Genomic DNA, 15834 nt, shown 5'->3' on the forward strand with positions numbered 1-15834 from the left:
GAAGAAGCTCCTGGTTCCTGGCTTCAGATTGGCCCAGCTCCAGCTGTTGCAGTCATTTAGGGAGTGAACCAGCGGATGGAAGACCTTTCTGTCTGTCTCTCCCTCTCTCTGTCTTAACTCTACCTCTCAAGAAAATAAATCTATTTAAAAAAATCTCCACTTGTCCACTGTCGATGTCCCTGTCCCTGCAGCAAAACGCCTCTCCCCCACCGGACTCAACAGTGCTTTGTTTCTTTAACTGAAGACCAAGAACCCAGATTAACTAATGCACACCTCCACACACTGCTGAGGAGACAACAGGAAGAACTGCCCATAAAATGCAGGGGGTCCCTGCCCCCAGCTCCCACAAAGCAAACTGCTCAGACCAGTCCCAGGGAGTGGCAGGCACACTGACACACCCTTCAGTGTGGAGGGGACTCTGAACGGAGCAGAACCCGGTTCAGGCAGCTGACCTTGAAAACACAGCTTCCACCCACCAGTGTGTGGGAAGAATTCAGCTCACCCACCCAGGAAGTACTTCAACCTGGGGGGACAAAAATCCTCTGACACAAATACAATGACCAAAGAGTGGAGATATTGTTCATTCACATAGGAGAGGAAATTCTTATCTGAATGTGACTTAAGACCCAGGCAAAGGGCCTTTTTAGAGAGGGGTAAAGATTGGATTCCAGGGCCCTGTGTTGTTGCACAGTTGGTTAGGCCACGTCCCATATAGGAGCAGTTTAAGTCTCTAGTGCTGCACTTCCATTCCAACTCTCTACTAATGCACCTGGGAAAGCACCGGAAGATGGCCCCAGTACTGCCACCCAAGTGGAAGACCCAGATAGATATCCTGGCTCCTGGCTTCGCCCTGGCCCAGTCCTAACTATTGTGGCCATCTGGGGAGTAAACCTCTCTCTGTGTGCCTCTACATCTCCATCACTCTGTCTTTCAAACAAAATTTTTTTTAAATATTTATTTATTTACTTATTTGAGAGGAAGAGGCACAGAGAGAGAAAGAGAGGTGGGGAGGGGGGTCTTCCACCCAATGGTTCACTCCCCAGATGGCTGCAACGGCCGGAGCTGTGCCGATCCGAAGCCAGGAGCCAGGAGCTTCTTCCAGGTCTCCCATACGGGTGCAGGGGCCCAAGGACTTGGGCCATCTTCCACTGCTTCCCAAGCCATAGCAGAGAGCTAGATAGGAAGTGGAGCAGCCAGGACTCAAATTGGTGCCCATATGGGCTGCCGGCACTTCAGGCCAAGGCTTTACCTGCTACGCCACAGTGCCAGCCCCCAAATAAATATTTTAAAAACATAAAAATGTAATTCCAGAGCTTGCAATACTTGCAGGAACGGAGTGCTCCATGTTCAGCATTGGCTCCCAGGCCTCTCCAGCTGCAGATGCAGCACTCACCAAGGCTTAACTCTTCAGACTATACAACATCATCCTGTTTTCCATATGAGGAAATTAAAACTGCAGCACAGGTAAGCAGCTGCTGTAGCAGACAGTAAGAAGGCAATGAAAGGGGGGCCAGCACTCTGGCATAGTAGGCTAAGCTTCCACCTGCAGCGCTGGCATCTCATATGGGCACTGGTTTGTGTCCCGGTTGCTCCTCTGCTGATTCGGCTCTCTGCTGTGGCCTGGGGAAGCAGTGGAAGATGGCCCAAGTGCTTGGGCCCCTACACCTGCATGGGAGACCAGGATGAAGCTCCTGGCCCCTGGCTCAGCCCAGCTCTGGAGGTTGTGGCCATTTGGGGAGTGAACCAGCAGATGCAAGACATTTCTCTCTATCTCCCCCTCTCTCTGTTTGTAGCTCAACCTCTCAAATAAATAAATAAAACTTTAAAAAAAAAAAAAAAGAGGCACTGAAACCAGGAGAAGTAGGAGTGGAGCTCCTCATCTTGGCCACCTGAAGCCTGAGGCCCTCAGAACGCAGGCAGGGATCTCCCAGAAGTTTTGCTGGCAGGCCCAAGGCCAAGAGCATCATTTCTCTATAAAAACATGAGGGCCTATAGACACCTTTGAGAGCTCTTAGAACCTTCATCACACGTGATGTGGCTTTCAAAAACCTATGAAGCAAGTTCCCTCCTGGACAACTGAGGCTGCACCGGCCAACCCCTTTCTGCAGCATCCCCATTCAGTTATACTAGCATTCAGCAAGGAATGGATCTGTGGCCAGGCAGGTTGAAGTCTGGAAGTCACTGCAAATCCCCATATGTAATTCTATCCTCCTACTTGTCAATCAAAACACCCCCTTTCCTGGGCTTATCAGGACTTAAGGGGGGGACATCATGACATTATGGACATTGAGCTCCGCATGGAACTTAGGAGGTGCTGTATAATTCCCAGGTGGCTTCACATCACCCCCTAGTTCATAAAGAGGCCAAGAGGGAGGGGCTCACACCTGCTCTAACTACCACCGACCTGCTGGAGGTGCTACACGGCAGCCCTTTCTCTCTCCCCTCCAAATACGCCTCCTGTCTTCAGGCAATCTCCTGGCCCCCTGCTCACTCATGACCAGTTTCTCTCTGTATGGGACAACCCGTGACCACGCACATATGTTCGCTTTCTCACCTATCACTGTTTACATCTTTTACAAGTCTATACTCAAAATGCTCACCTTTATACAACAGCTTTGAGTAAAAACTAATACACCCTTAGCCCACATCAGAATGAACTCAAATATTACGTATTTACTAATGGACCGCCTCCATTTTATAAATGCGGAAAGAAAACATGGCTCAAAGCAATAAACGGTCAGGGCTTATAGGACTGCCCCAGTGTCTCCTGGATTTCAGAGTTTTTGCCTGATACGGAAGTCTTGCTCTTCTAAGCACCTGCCCGAGCCTTACGAGCTTCTCTAGAGTCCCTGGCCAAGCTAGGACGGCAGGAGATCATTCAGGATCTGGTACGCAAGTTTACTGAGCACTCATTATACTAAGCACCCAGCTGACATGCTACTGAAATTCGCAGATCAGGGTTCTGCAGACAAGAGTAATACATCCAAGGCCACACTAGCAAGTAGCTGAGTCAATAATGACCCTCCTCCAAATCTGTGCTTTTAAATTCGCATTATCCTGGCCTGTTTTCCAAACCAAAATCAGGAAATATCCCAACCTGAATGGTTATCCGTTCCCTCCCTCCCTTTTATTCCTTTCAATTAATTGTTCACAGCCAAGTTTCAAATCTGTACTAGCCCACTGAAGGCAGTAAACCTTCCTTATCAACATCTGAGAGCTGAGTTCCTCACTTGGGACAATATTTCACAGGGTTGGTTTGTTTCACTTAGCCCTACTCTACTCCCAAAATGGCATCTGGCAGCCATTCCTGCCCCCACCTCAAGGCCCAACTCTCACATGTCCTCCCCTGCGAAGCTCCCCCCAGCACCAACTACAGGGCAACCCAGCACACTGGATACACCCCGAGCACCAGCCTCTTGAGGTTTTTCCCCCTCTGATTGTTTTATTACATAAGGAAATCAATGCTCCTAAAATTACAAATGCGTAAAACCAGTTCAAGTCCCTTCCCTCCCTAACCCCATTCCCTTAAAGCAACCATTGTCAACACTGCACAATCAACTGCCTAGATCCTTTGGGCCTGAGATGCAACCAAGCTGCATGATCACTATTTCAACCAACCGACAGCCCTACTGGAGGATGCAGCACAATTTTACTTCTAAGAAACACTGCTGGAAAGCACACAATGCCAGAATGCTTTCTTTCTAAGAAACAGTATTTTGTGCTCACAAGTTTTGAAACTCTTTACCCTATGTCAATCATGGGTATATGTATATGTATGTGTGTGTGTGTGTGTGTATACACATATATACAAAAAGAAAAATATAAGCTAAACACCGAGTGGCTCCACATCCACCAGTGTTCCACACAGCATTATCCTCTATGACAAGGGCACTCTCAGGTACTCTCCCTTCCTCTCCACTGCCTCTTCCGACAGCCTCTGATGAGAGAACAACACCACACCAAGGGTAACAACCACCTGCTCCCTGCTCCCTGCTCCCTGGCCAGCCAGGATTGTCAGACACATCTCAACCCCAACAATAGTCAAATACGTAAACAAGAGGCACCTTGGAATGCATGAAATACGACAGATGTAACCTTCCCGCTGGACCAAGATGACCTCCTTGCATGCCCGCTTCCCCCAGCTAAACATCTCCCAAGGGCCTGGCCAGGGGCGCCATACACATCCCTGCTCACGGGCCACCTTTTCCTGATCACCAAATCCTGCACACAGTAGCATCTGTAAATGTTTAAACGGCCAGTGGCAAGCGGCACTCTATGAAAACAAGGCGCATCTGGATTTCAAAGAGCGCAGGGGGAAGGGAAGAGAGGAACAAAACGCTGAGGGTGGAGGGTTACCCACAGGTGGAGCACCGCCAGGCTCACCTTCCCAGCCCTCACTCCCAGCATCAGGGGATGCCAGCTGAGGAGCTTAGGGGGCATCCACATTCCTCACGAACTGCCCTGTTCTTCTCTGTAGGCAGCCGAGCCCCTCCCCAGCAAGGCTGACACACACACCTCTGCCACCACATCTGGAAGCAACTGCTACACACCCGGAGGGTGGGTAACAGAAAGAATGCCCAGCTCAGAGAAGGGGGTTCACCTCAAAGACATAGAGGACCAAAAAAACCCACACGCAGCATTAGGAGAGGTGGCTGACTTTAGTTTGGTGTGATCTGAGGATAAAAATTAGAGTATCTACAGCAATGGATCCCAAGCAGGAAGATATGCTGTCATGGGGCCTTTCAGAAATACTGAAAACCTGGGGCCAATGTCTTGGTAGCAGGTTAAGCCTCTGCCTGCAATGCTAGCATCCCACTGGAGAGCTGGCATCCCATCTGAGTGCTAGTTTGAATCCCAGCTACTCCACTTCCTACCCAGCTCCCTGCTAATGCACCTGGAAAAGCAGCAGAAGGTGGCCCAAGTGTTTGGGCCCCTGCCACCCACATGAGAGAATGGGAGACTTGGATGGTGTTCCTGGTTCCTGGCTTCGGCCTAGGCCTGTTGCAGCCATCTGCAAACCGAACCCATAGAAGGAAGATTTTCTCTCTCTCTCTCTTTCCTCATCTTCCTCCTCTGTCACACTGCCTTTCAAACAAATAAACTAAATCTTTTAAAAAAAGAAATACAGAAACCCTGCACCTACTCCAGCATTTTTAATTAACTAATTAATTAAATTATTTGAAGGCAGAGTGACAGAATTCCTAAGTCACCACAGATACCCAGACTAGAAAAGTTCCATGGAAGGCTGCCACACACATGCCAAGGTAGGAACCCCTCCCACCCCTGTGTTATCAGAAGCCCCCGGGCAAACACAAAAAAGACAGATGCGGGTGTGGCTCTGAACCTTCCGGAATCAGTCATGTGAATGAATCATGAATCCAAAAGTAAAACTGTGAGGTGAGGAACACGGTGAGGTGAGAACACGGACTGAGAGCCACACACATTCTCAAGCCCCCGGTCAGCCACCTACTGTGTACAGACTCCCTGAGCAGGCTGCGGTCAGCTGTCCCATGGTTCTACTTCCGCCATGATGGACACCTGGGTGGTGTTCCGGAAGCACTTCCCACTCTAACAATCTCTAGCCATAAGGGAAGGTGCTTTTTGTCTTCAAATCACAGATGACACCTTCCTGGTCCCCAACTGCACAGCATTCCATGATGAAGGTAAAACTTAAGAGAGAAGGGAGATGGAGGGTGGGTATTGTGCATGCACAAGCAAACTAGAAACTTTTCAGCAAAATCAGAAAGAACAGCAGCAAGCTTACCTCCTCAGAATTCTGTTTTAAAAACAAACTTTGAATTGAGGGAACTTCTTGGCTCTGCCAACACAAAATGCTGCTAAGCAACTTCGTTCCTGTTTTCTCTCTACGGCAATACCTGAGGATGGCTTGTAAGTGGTCTGGATTTCAGGGCAGGGGCTCTTGCTAACTCTAACTACCATTGTCTCCCAAAGGCTTTGGGATGAAAAGGCAGCGAGGAGAAAGGACTGAAAGATTCCACCAAAGGAGGCTCACAATGGCTTTGGAATCACTTAGCCCCCAACACACCCCCGGCCACAGTGGCCCGGTGATCAGAAAATGAAGCATATCAAAATGCTATTGATAAGCTAAATTACCAGACAGCTTATCTGAGGCCCACATCCGCCATATGGTGCCCCAACTTCTGCCGCCTGTTGCTGCCACAACAATAGGCACGCCTACCCAGAAAGCACCATCGGACAGAAATCCAGCAGCGGCGGCATGTGGGGCGGCTGTGGTGTTTACATTTTATTTTGTGCCATTAGCTTGCTGCCTCTCTCTAACCCAGTAGGGCTTTGAAATACACACAATCAAAAACCCGTGTTGCCTGCAGAATGCATATATGCACACTCACGACATGTATGCGCGTGTATGGGGACAGATCAGGTGAACAGAGAGAAAACCAGATGTCAACTTCAGAAATGGAGCTGCCTGGTGGGGGAGGGTGAGCCAGGCCGGCTCCGGGAGCCGCTGCAGACAATGCGCTTTTCTCCCAGCATACGGGCGGGCCTCGGGGAGTGGCTATTTAAAACACTTGGCTCCTTTTATTTCACCACCATGGAAGTGAATTCTGTTCTTAAGTGCCAGAGCAAATGAAGTCATTTGGTTTCCACGGACTCTCTCTGCATTTCAGCAGCAGGAGTTAGGCTGGAGGAAAGTTGGAAGGGTCCGACTTAAATTTCTTTCTGACGATTCAAACGGATTCCCACTTTTCTTTTTTTTGTAAAGTTATTAAGGAACAGAAAAGTTAAAGGCTATCAGACACCAAGACGGATGCCATCAAAAACGACTCCGGCTTCACAAAATGTCACGATGCAAAGGGGGACAGATAAGGTTATCGCTCTCAAAGGGCTTGGTTGGTATAAAAGATGACTGCTGGTTTCTGTCAAAGGAGTTCTTAAGAATCCTGTACTCCTTTCCACCTCTTAAAGATGTTCCTGCTTTTGCAGATGGTAATAAAATAGTCACTTACTTATAGTTTACTATCAGAGAAAAGACAACGGTTTTCAAAAAGAATTCCACAGCTGCAGCACCAAGCGATGCAAAAATGCACACAAGATGCAGGTTTGGATAAAGTGCAAAGCAAAAAAAAAAAAAAAAATCTTAATACTTAAAACTATTGAACTGTTAGAGACAGGCAATCGTGTCACTCTCCCCAAGTCTGCCCACACCTCAGAGGACAACATATTTCGATGAACTTTTCAAATTGTCTTAAACATTCTCAGTTTAAAAAAAAAAAAAAACCCTCCTTTCAACTTAAATTGAGATTGCACTTGAACAGCATCCAAGAGTGGAGCTGAACTGAATTATGATAATTAGAAAGCTGTGCCCATAAAAAAAAAAAGCAGCACAGTTGATGCATTTTTTTCTAAAAGTTCATGCCAGAGAATATAAGCTCAATATGTTCTCACATAATTAACATTTCCCACCATTACAGCAGTTTTTCAGTTTATCTATCAGCAAACACAACAGCGCTCATCATTGTTGTATATACAGCCACCTTACACACACATCCAGACCTGTCAGATGCAAAAAAGCAACCAGATTTGCCCACGGGAAGTGGCGATGTTTAACTTGTCCATCAATTACCTGGATTGTTTTTTTTTTTTTTTAATCCACGGTCCAGAGCCCTGTCCCTTCAAATTAAAACTGCGAATGAAACCCTAGAACACAGCCTTATAAACTGTGAATCACAAAGGGGAAAAGCGGGCTGAAGACTTTGCTTCAGGATAATAAATACTGATTTTAAACAATGAGGGGCGAAGGGGCAACACAGCTTTCCCTCGGCAGGCCTACCATCACCTAGCAAAAGAGGCTGCGTTGAGAGGGTCCCTCATGTCCTATCATTAGAGAGACCAGTTTCCCATTTGGCCAGAATGCCCAGACCATGGAAACTTCTCTTTTTTTGAGAATTCTCCCCATGATGCAAGAAGCCAGTGGACACAGGAGAAGTGAGAGCTAAGTGTAAGAAACCTGTTAAAAAAAAAAAAAAAAAAAAAAAAAAAAAAAAACACTGCACCAAAACCCCACCAGCTCCTGGGCACCTCATTTGCTCTGGAACACCTCTTTCAAAACCTGAATATCTGTGAAGAAGGAGTCGAATTTCAACCAAGTTCAAATATGGTCAAGTAAGCTTAATGAGAATCTGACATATTAATGACTCAATAGTCCACAGCTCTGAAACAGAACAAAAACTCACACAGAAACACTCCCAAACTTTAGATCCAAATATTTTAGCATTACACAAATTATCCCAGAAGAGGGACACATACAGGATTCCTAATATGAGCCTACACTAGTTGTTAGAAAGTCCTACCCAGAATCATTTAGTGCTTAAGATAGACCTGAACTGCTGGATTTTTATCATCCTTATGAATATAAAAATAAAATATACCACCGATATGGCTCAACCATGATGTGAGAGCTAATTTAAATATCACAAGGTAATCGGCACTTTCTACAGATAAGAACAAGCACCATGCAGAGTGCAAAGCTTATGTCAGTCAACAGTCAGCCCCCAAGCCAGCCAGTGGCACAGCCCAAGGTTGTCAAAGGGGGATAAGCTTACAATACATTTTTCTTGCTGAGTTCAGAAGTAGGACATTAGCAGTCCGCAGTTCCAGTCACTGAACTCCAAAGGAGAAGCTGTACTGCCTGCATTCATTTATTAACAGAAAGGCTGGCTGATTTTTGTTGCAGCTCTACAGAGAAAGCTGCAAACTTGCTCTGGCCAGTACTTTTCAGGCTTTGGAGAAAACAGACCCTCAAAGTTTTATCACTGAACAGATTCAAACCTCTAAACACAGCTTTCATTCTAAAATATGCATTTTTCTCCCTTTCACAATCGCTTTGCTGGTAACAAAACAAACTGCCTGAAATACAAGCTCACAAGTGTTAGGAACCTACTGTCTGCACGTGAATGCAGTCATTTTTAAGTCCACCAAGTCATACACAGTTATTTGCACCAACCTTGAGTGCTAAGATAGCACAATTTTCATTTGCAGGCAGTATAATTATGCTCCCAATTAACGCACAATATCACATGAGATTAGAGGCAAGTGATCCCCACAAACGCACAGGTACTTTCTGAAGTAAGCAACCTTAAAATACCGTGCACGTCTCAGCCCCTTGCTCAAAGGCCCATCTACATTCTCGAAGGTACTTGTGTTGCACGCTCTTACTGAAAATGTGACAACACATATCACTGAGCAGAAGTACATTCTTCCCAAATGTTCCCATTAAGAAATGCCCTCTCACACTTGCTGCCCGTGATTCTCATAACCACCAAAACACACAACTGCTGATAAACTGCAGGAGAAAGCTCTAACACTTAGCTCCTTAGGACTTATTTGCCCTTTTTCTAAATTAAAGGGGAGCCCAGCCGACAAAGTGAGTATATGAATACATGATTCTTGCTGTATACAGCAAATGGGAGGAGAGGAAGTCGACTCCCCCCCACACTCTCTCACACCCGTTCATAAGTGTAGCCCACTGCCTATTTGTCCACACACATTGTACCACAATACAAGAAAGAGCCTTTCTTTGGGAAAAATTCATTTAAGTCTAGCTCAAGCTAGGCTAGAATGCCCTCCATCTTAAAATTAAATTTCATTAAATAGATGTTGCGGTGAGTTCTGATTTTTGTTTTGGGAAAATTAAAAAAAAAAAAAAACTCCAATAATCTCTAAGGCATGCTCCCTGGAGTTTGTTATTTTATAAAGGATCACACGGAGAGAAATTCACACCAAGATTCTTTTCTGTAACATCCTTTTGCTCTATACTGTCACATTGGTTTTGTTTCAAACTGGCTAAAAAAAAAAATGTATTCTAATGTTCCCCTAAAACTGTAGGTCACATAATACTTTCCACTAAGTAAAAATAAAATGGTCTACCTTGGCACTTCAGCGAGAACCAGTAAAGGACACAGTTTACCAGTTCATTTTTTATACCAACAAATAAAAGAACTGTGAACTCCGTGTAAAACCTGAAACCTAACAGCTCAACACAGAGCTGCACAAAGAAACACTAAACAAATATATCTATGACCATTTATGGAAATAGTGAGATTAGAAAAATAAGCCTTTCCTCCCCCCCCCCCCCCCAAAGAATCAACCATTCAAAAACTCGCTGTTGACAAAGGTTCCTCTGAATCCAACTGTCTTCCCTGATCCACTCTGCTACTAGTTCGACCATTTCCTTCTAAAGAGGAAAGACAGCAAAGTTGAATCGAAGTCTGGTCCTCGTAAGCGGGCAGATGTGCCTGGGCCCAGAGAGTCTGCTGTTTACAGAAAGGCAAAAGCCCAGCAGTGAAACGATGCAGCCCGGCCGGCCGAGGCAGAGACTTTTCCCCAACCACTGCCTCCCAACAGCCCAGCTGGCGGAGGAGCCCCCGCTCAGGAGCCCAGCACAGCTCCCAGCAGGCTGCAGAGAAAGGACCCACGGCTGGCAGACAATGTACGGCGGATCGCACCTCCCAGGAGGGAGGGATCTGTCTATTCAGGTAACCACCTGCAGGCAAGTGGCACACCCCAAACCATCGGACCACCTTAATTCCCAAAGACAAGCCAGGTGGCAGGTGGGGAGAAGGAAGCCAGGGTTTGTCCTGAAGTCGTGGTGTTCTGCTCCTCTGCGGAATCTGCAGCCCTTCCAATTATTTTTTTATTACTTATGTACCTGACTGCTCCGAAATCACACAGGCTCCTGAGACCTTGCTGTCCCAGAGCCGGGCTCCCTCCACGGCACTGTTTTCAAGCACGGCCTTTTCCCATTCCCTATTCTTGGAACATCATCTGTCTGTTAAGTTTCCCCGTGCTGGCCGAGGTCAATTTTCATTTCTGCAAATCACAGGCAGCCACTTGCTTCTAAGAAGTTAATAAGCCTCCTGAGAAAGGCTGGCGGCTGCTATTTCATTGTTTCATAAATATTTTTATACAGTGACACCATTCAACTTTAAGTAAATCCTGAAAAAGAAAGGCAACTAAAAACCAAAGAAAATTCGAATCTGGATTTTGTTTGTTTTCGGGGGAGGAAGAAGGTGGTGCGAGCCTCCCACTGCATTCGACTCTTTTTAAAAATGTCGCTTTGATTTTTTAAAAAATACACTTAAAAAAAAAAAGGAAACTCACGAAGTTGAACTTTCTTTAAAGCGGGCCTTTGGACTCTGGAAAACAAGTGTTGCTGCTCCGAACAAAGGCTCGGAGCGCACCCGGACTCGGTCCCCTCTGGGGGACCGCCGCGCTGCCCGCACACAAGCACACCCCCGGTATTTCCTACCGAAGGGAAGTTTCTCAGCGCCAGTCTCCTCCCGGGTTTGGTGGTAACTGCGCCTCGGTCGTTTTTGGACACAATGTTTCTGCTGACTCCTGAAAATTTTCCACTTGAATGTGCAACACAGCGGCGGCGGCGGCGGCGGCGGCGGCCACAGTCCTGGAGGAGCCGCCAGCGCGACCGTGGCCGCTTTCATCTTGGGGACCCTGGGAGCGAGACCCCCGCCGGCAGCCCGGGTCGGCGCAGACCCCTCGCCGGCCTCGAGGGGCCCCAGCGCCGGGGGGCGGCGCGCGGGGGGGACCGGGCCGGTTCCGGGCTCCCCGCCCGCGCTCGCTCCCAACTTCTGGCTCCTCCGGGAGCCCCGCGAACAGCGCCCCGGGGCGTGTACGCGCGCGCGCGCGCGTGCGGCGGCGGGAGAGGGGCGCGCGGGGGGCGCGGCGGGGCCGCCTGTTGCCGCGCGGGCTCCCAGCGCGCGGCCCAACTTGGCGGCCGGCAACTCACCCGGCGGCGCCCCGCCGCTCACCTAGGAGGGGGCGCGAGCCCCGGCCCCCGGCCCGCCCGCCTCACACAAAGCACAGCCCGCAGAGAAAGAGCGGCCCGCACCCCGGCATCCGCCCCGCGCGCCAACTTACCTCGGCCCACGGAGCCGCCGCGGCGCCCGGCGAGTCCGAGGCAAACTTCGGGGCCGCTTCCCCCGCCCTCCGCTCGCCGCCCGGCTCCCGGTGCCCGGGCCGGGCCACCCCACCCCTGCCTAGCGCCGCTGCTGCCCCGGGGCCGGCCGGGCGCGCTGGGCTGCTGCCCGCGCTCCGGGCAAAGGTGGAAGGGGTGGGGGGGCGTCACTGCATGGCCTGCCCCGGACGCGGCCGCCCCGGGCCCGGGCCCCGCCGCGCGGACTGGCCCGCAGGGTGGACGCGAGTCCGCAAAGTGCTCGAGGGGCGCCCGCGGCGGGCGGCGGGGCCGCGGCGGCGGCTGCAGAGGCTCGGCTCGGCTCGGGCGGCGCGGCGCGGCGCGAGCGATGCTAAGAATGTTCGGAATGAGGACAGGAATGAAATGAACGCCAGGACCGAACTCGCTCCGGAGGGGTGGGGCCTCGGTGACGTCATGCGGCCTGCCGCCCGGGGCCGGGGGCGGGGCCTGCCGCCGCCGGTGACGTCATGGGGCCGGGGCGGGCTCCCTGTCCCCCCACCCCCGGAGGGGCGGCGGGGCGGAGTCTCGCGCCCACGGGGAACGGGGCGCGCGCGGGAGCCGCCCTCCCGCTCCGGGCCGGGCGCCGGGCTTTGTCCAGACCCGGGGCGGGGCGGCCGTGAGGCGCTGCGCCCGCGCGCGGGAGCCGGGAAGCTGGGGGCACTCGCCCGCGCGCGCCGTGCCTCAGTTTCCCCGCCCCCTCTACACACGCGGGGGTCGGAAAAGGGAGCTTCTAGTGCGGAGGTTCGGGCGGCGACCCCCGAGGGCGGCGGGCGCTTTCTGTGGGCCGCGCTCCCCGCCGGATTTTTCCCGCCCGCCCTTTCACTTCACAGAAGTTGCCGGCTCTGGCTCTGTGGAAGTCCGTCCTCCGGGAAGAGGCAGGGCAGGATAATTACGGAGTTCGTAACAACCTGCCCGGCCAGCACGGTCTTCTCGAGAGCCGAGGCTGCCTGCTCGCCGCGCCTTGTGCTTTCCAAAAGTCATGGGTCCCGTAAAAACAAAAAACTTCCGAAGCCGTGGAACGCTGCGTCCGGCAGCTTCCCATCACCGTCTTGTTTGTGCAGGAAGTTCGTTTCCACACTAAAAGAGTCATTTTAACCCTGCCTTGGAGGTAGTGGCATACCGAGACCTTGTGGGTAACTCAGAAAACGGGGATAAACCGGCTCCCTGGTAGGTAGATCGGGCCAAGTTTTGCACAGCTGTGCCCTCCTGACGCAGCCCCCCGAGCAGCTCCCGCACCCTGGACCGCGGCGCCTCTGGAGAAAAATGATGGCGCCTATTTTGTGCCGGAGGAATCCCTAAATGAAGATAACTGAGAAAAGGGAAATAGACGCAGTACAAAACATCGTTTTACTAATGCGCGTATTTATTTCCAAGGCAGACAGACTGGTTCACTCCCTGAATGAATGCCCACAAGGGCCAGGACTGAACCCCCCTGGGAGCAAACTGCTGCAACAGGACACGCTGACCAGTATTTTCGGCAACTTCTCCCATTTAGATGCACATTTTTTAAAAATTTTATTTATTTATATATTTATGTGAAAGGCAGAGTTACAAAGACAGAAGTCTTCTATCTGCAGGTTCACTACTCAAGTGGCTGCAACGGCTGAACCAGGCCAAAGCCAGAAGTCAGAACCTTCATCTGGGTCTCTCACATGGGTAGCACAGGCACAAGTATTTGGGCCATCTTCCACTGCTTTTCACAGGCCATTAACAGGGAGCTGGACTGGAAGTAGAGCAGCCAGGACTTGAACTAGCACCCATATGGGGTGCTGGTGTCACAGGCAGTGGCTTTATCCACTACACCACAATGTTGGCCCCAAGATGCACATTTTTTGAGACTCACCTTAAAAGCTTTTTTCCAGGAAGAATGCCCAACTAGGTATTTCCTCTCTCTGGCCCCAGAGCTCCCTGCTCCACTTACACTGCTCATATCTGTCAGTGACCATCATCTGCATGTTACTGGTGACGCCCATCTGTCTGAGCCCATGCAGAGTAGACTGGGTCTCATTCAACTCAGCATATACTGTGCAGGGCCTACACGCAAACGAGAAGTGGCTGTCGCTGTCATCTCTGCCCCTAAGTGTCCCATGCATTCTTGCGCCCCTCAGCCACCCGCTGGTCGATGCTCAGGACCTATGGATTGAGTGTTGGTGAGCTGTTTGCACCCAACACCTGAGAGCAGGATCAGCGGCCCCCACCTGCTAGACTGACAGCAGCCGCCATGTCTCGCATCTGTAATCAGCACTGAGCCTTTTTTTTTTTTTTTTTTTTTTTTGCCTCTGCCATCTCCACTCATCGGCACAGCACCCGTGTGAGTAGCTGACATTACCCCGAGGTATAGTGGTGAGGAACTGAGATGAAGGGTGGGTTACTTGGCCTGTGGTTGCAGAGCTAGGACCTGAATACCTTCTGACTCAGGTATTCCATATTCATAACCCCTAACCTCCACTGCCACCGAAACGGAAATGAGTAGAAACCAGAGCAACAGCATACCACGCGGGGTTCTGAGGACTCTGCATATATTGCCTCATTTGATTCCGCCAGCCACCCTGGCAGGTAGCTACTGTTGTTATTCTCATTTTCCGGATAACGAAGCTGAGAGCAGACAGGTGAAGTGACTGGGTCCGGGTCCTGCTTGTACAACTAGTGAGTGCAGAGCAGCAATCCAAACCCAAGCCTCCCAGCTCCAGATCTCATTGACTTTGTCATCTACTGACGTGCCCCAGGCAGCGCTACACTGCATGCAAAAGACCCACCATCCACTGCAGGACCTACCCTACGATGAGAGAACTATGGACATCAATGGTGGCACAAGAGAGTCTGCTCCCCAAAAGCCTTCCCAAGGAAGAAGCTAACGTGGAACACACAAGGGAAACGGTGTTCCACTTTGTGATAACAAAGCAAGCTGAGAGACCCTGGAAGCTAGAGAAGACCCAGCCGGTTAGAATTTACCCGCAGGAAGCACCTGACTCAGGAACGGATCGCTTGGAACTACAGGTAAATTGTGTTAATAATGATGCTATTAGTTGCCTCATTTCTAACTAGGTTCAGTTTGGTTTTTTTTTTTTTTTTCCTATAGGAGCATACGTTGGTAGAACTGCTTTGAAAAAGTAAAGTGAAAAGCTAGTGAGGGTATAGGACTGCATATTCTGTGGCCACAAACTCCTGCTCTTAGGAACACACCAAGAGACGCTCAGGCATGTGTGCACCAGGACACATGTACACGAATGTTCGTTGGGCATTTTTGCAATAACCTTAAGAAATAACTCAAATGCCCTCTTATGGTAGAAAGGATACATGAGTTGTGGCACGATCATACAATGGGATACTATACAGGGATGAAGATGAGAGAACAGCTACCTGCCACCACATGAATAAGCCCTACAAATATAAATATTAAGTAAAAGAAGTGCAATAAAAGAATTCACACAGTATTCTTATGTTTATAGAAGGCTCGAGAGCAAGCAAAATTGGGTGCAGCACTGAGGATGCTGGTGTGCCTGCTTCTCCACTTCAGAACCAGCTTCCTGCTTATGGGCACCGTGGGGGGCAGCAGATGGTGGCTCCAGCAACTGAGTCCCTGCCACCCACAGGAGAGACCCAGATGGAGCTTCTGGCTTCAGTCTGACCCAGCCTTGATTGTTGTGGGCATTTGGGGAGTAAATCAGCAGATGGAAGATCTCTCTCTATCTCTCTATCTCTGTGTGTGTGTGTGTGTGTGTGCCTTTCAAAGAAAATGAGAAAAAACAATTGGAAAAGAAAATCAAGTGAAAATGTAACAGCGTTGCTAGGGATATGCAAGTTAGGTGGTGAAACTGGAAAGAAGGAAAAACTAGATAGAACAGGAAATAATGACAATGAAT

The 15834-nt window shown here is 49.9% G+C and overlaps 2 protein-coding genes across 5 annotated transcripts in view; one reads left to right on the plus strand and one right to left on the minus strand.

Annotated features, from left to right (window-relative positions):
* Window positions 1-12044, minus strand: part of TEAD1 (TEA domain transcription factor 1) — a 281048-nt gene extending 269004 nt beyond the window's left edge. For 2 of the 4 annotated variants that reach the window (XM_070073221.1, XM_051851597.2), the window contains exon 1: window positions 11917-12044. The gene's annotated coding sequence lies outside the window, so the exon portion shown is untranslated. Of the gene's footprint in view, window positions 1-11142; window positions 11423-11916 lie in introns of those variants that run through there. The other 2 variants (XM_017345459.3, XM_070073216.1) reach the window with 2 other exon arrangements.
* On the plus strand, window positions 11399-13066 carry LOC108177487 (translation initiation factor IF-2). Its single transcript, XM_070060089.1, has one exon. It carries the CDS (start codon window positions 11399-11401, stop codon window positions 13064-13066), a length of 1668 nt encoding a protein of 555 aa, XP_069916190.1.
* The last annotated feature ends 2768 nt before the right edge of the window (window positions 13067-15834 follow it).

Source organism: Oryctolagus cuniculus, chromosome 1, assembly GCF_964237555.1.
Source record: "Oryctolagus cuniculus chromosome 1, mOryCun1.1, whole genome shotgun sequence".
NCBI classification, from domain to species: domain Eukaryota; kingdom Metazoa; phylum Chordata; class Mammalia; order Lagomorpha; family Leporidae; genus Oryctolagus; species Oryctolagus cuniculus.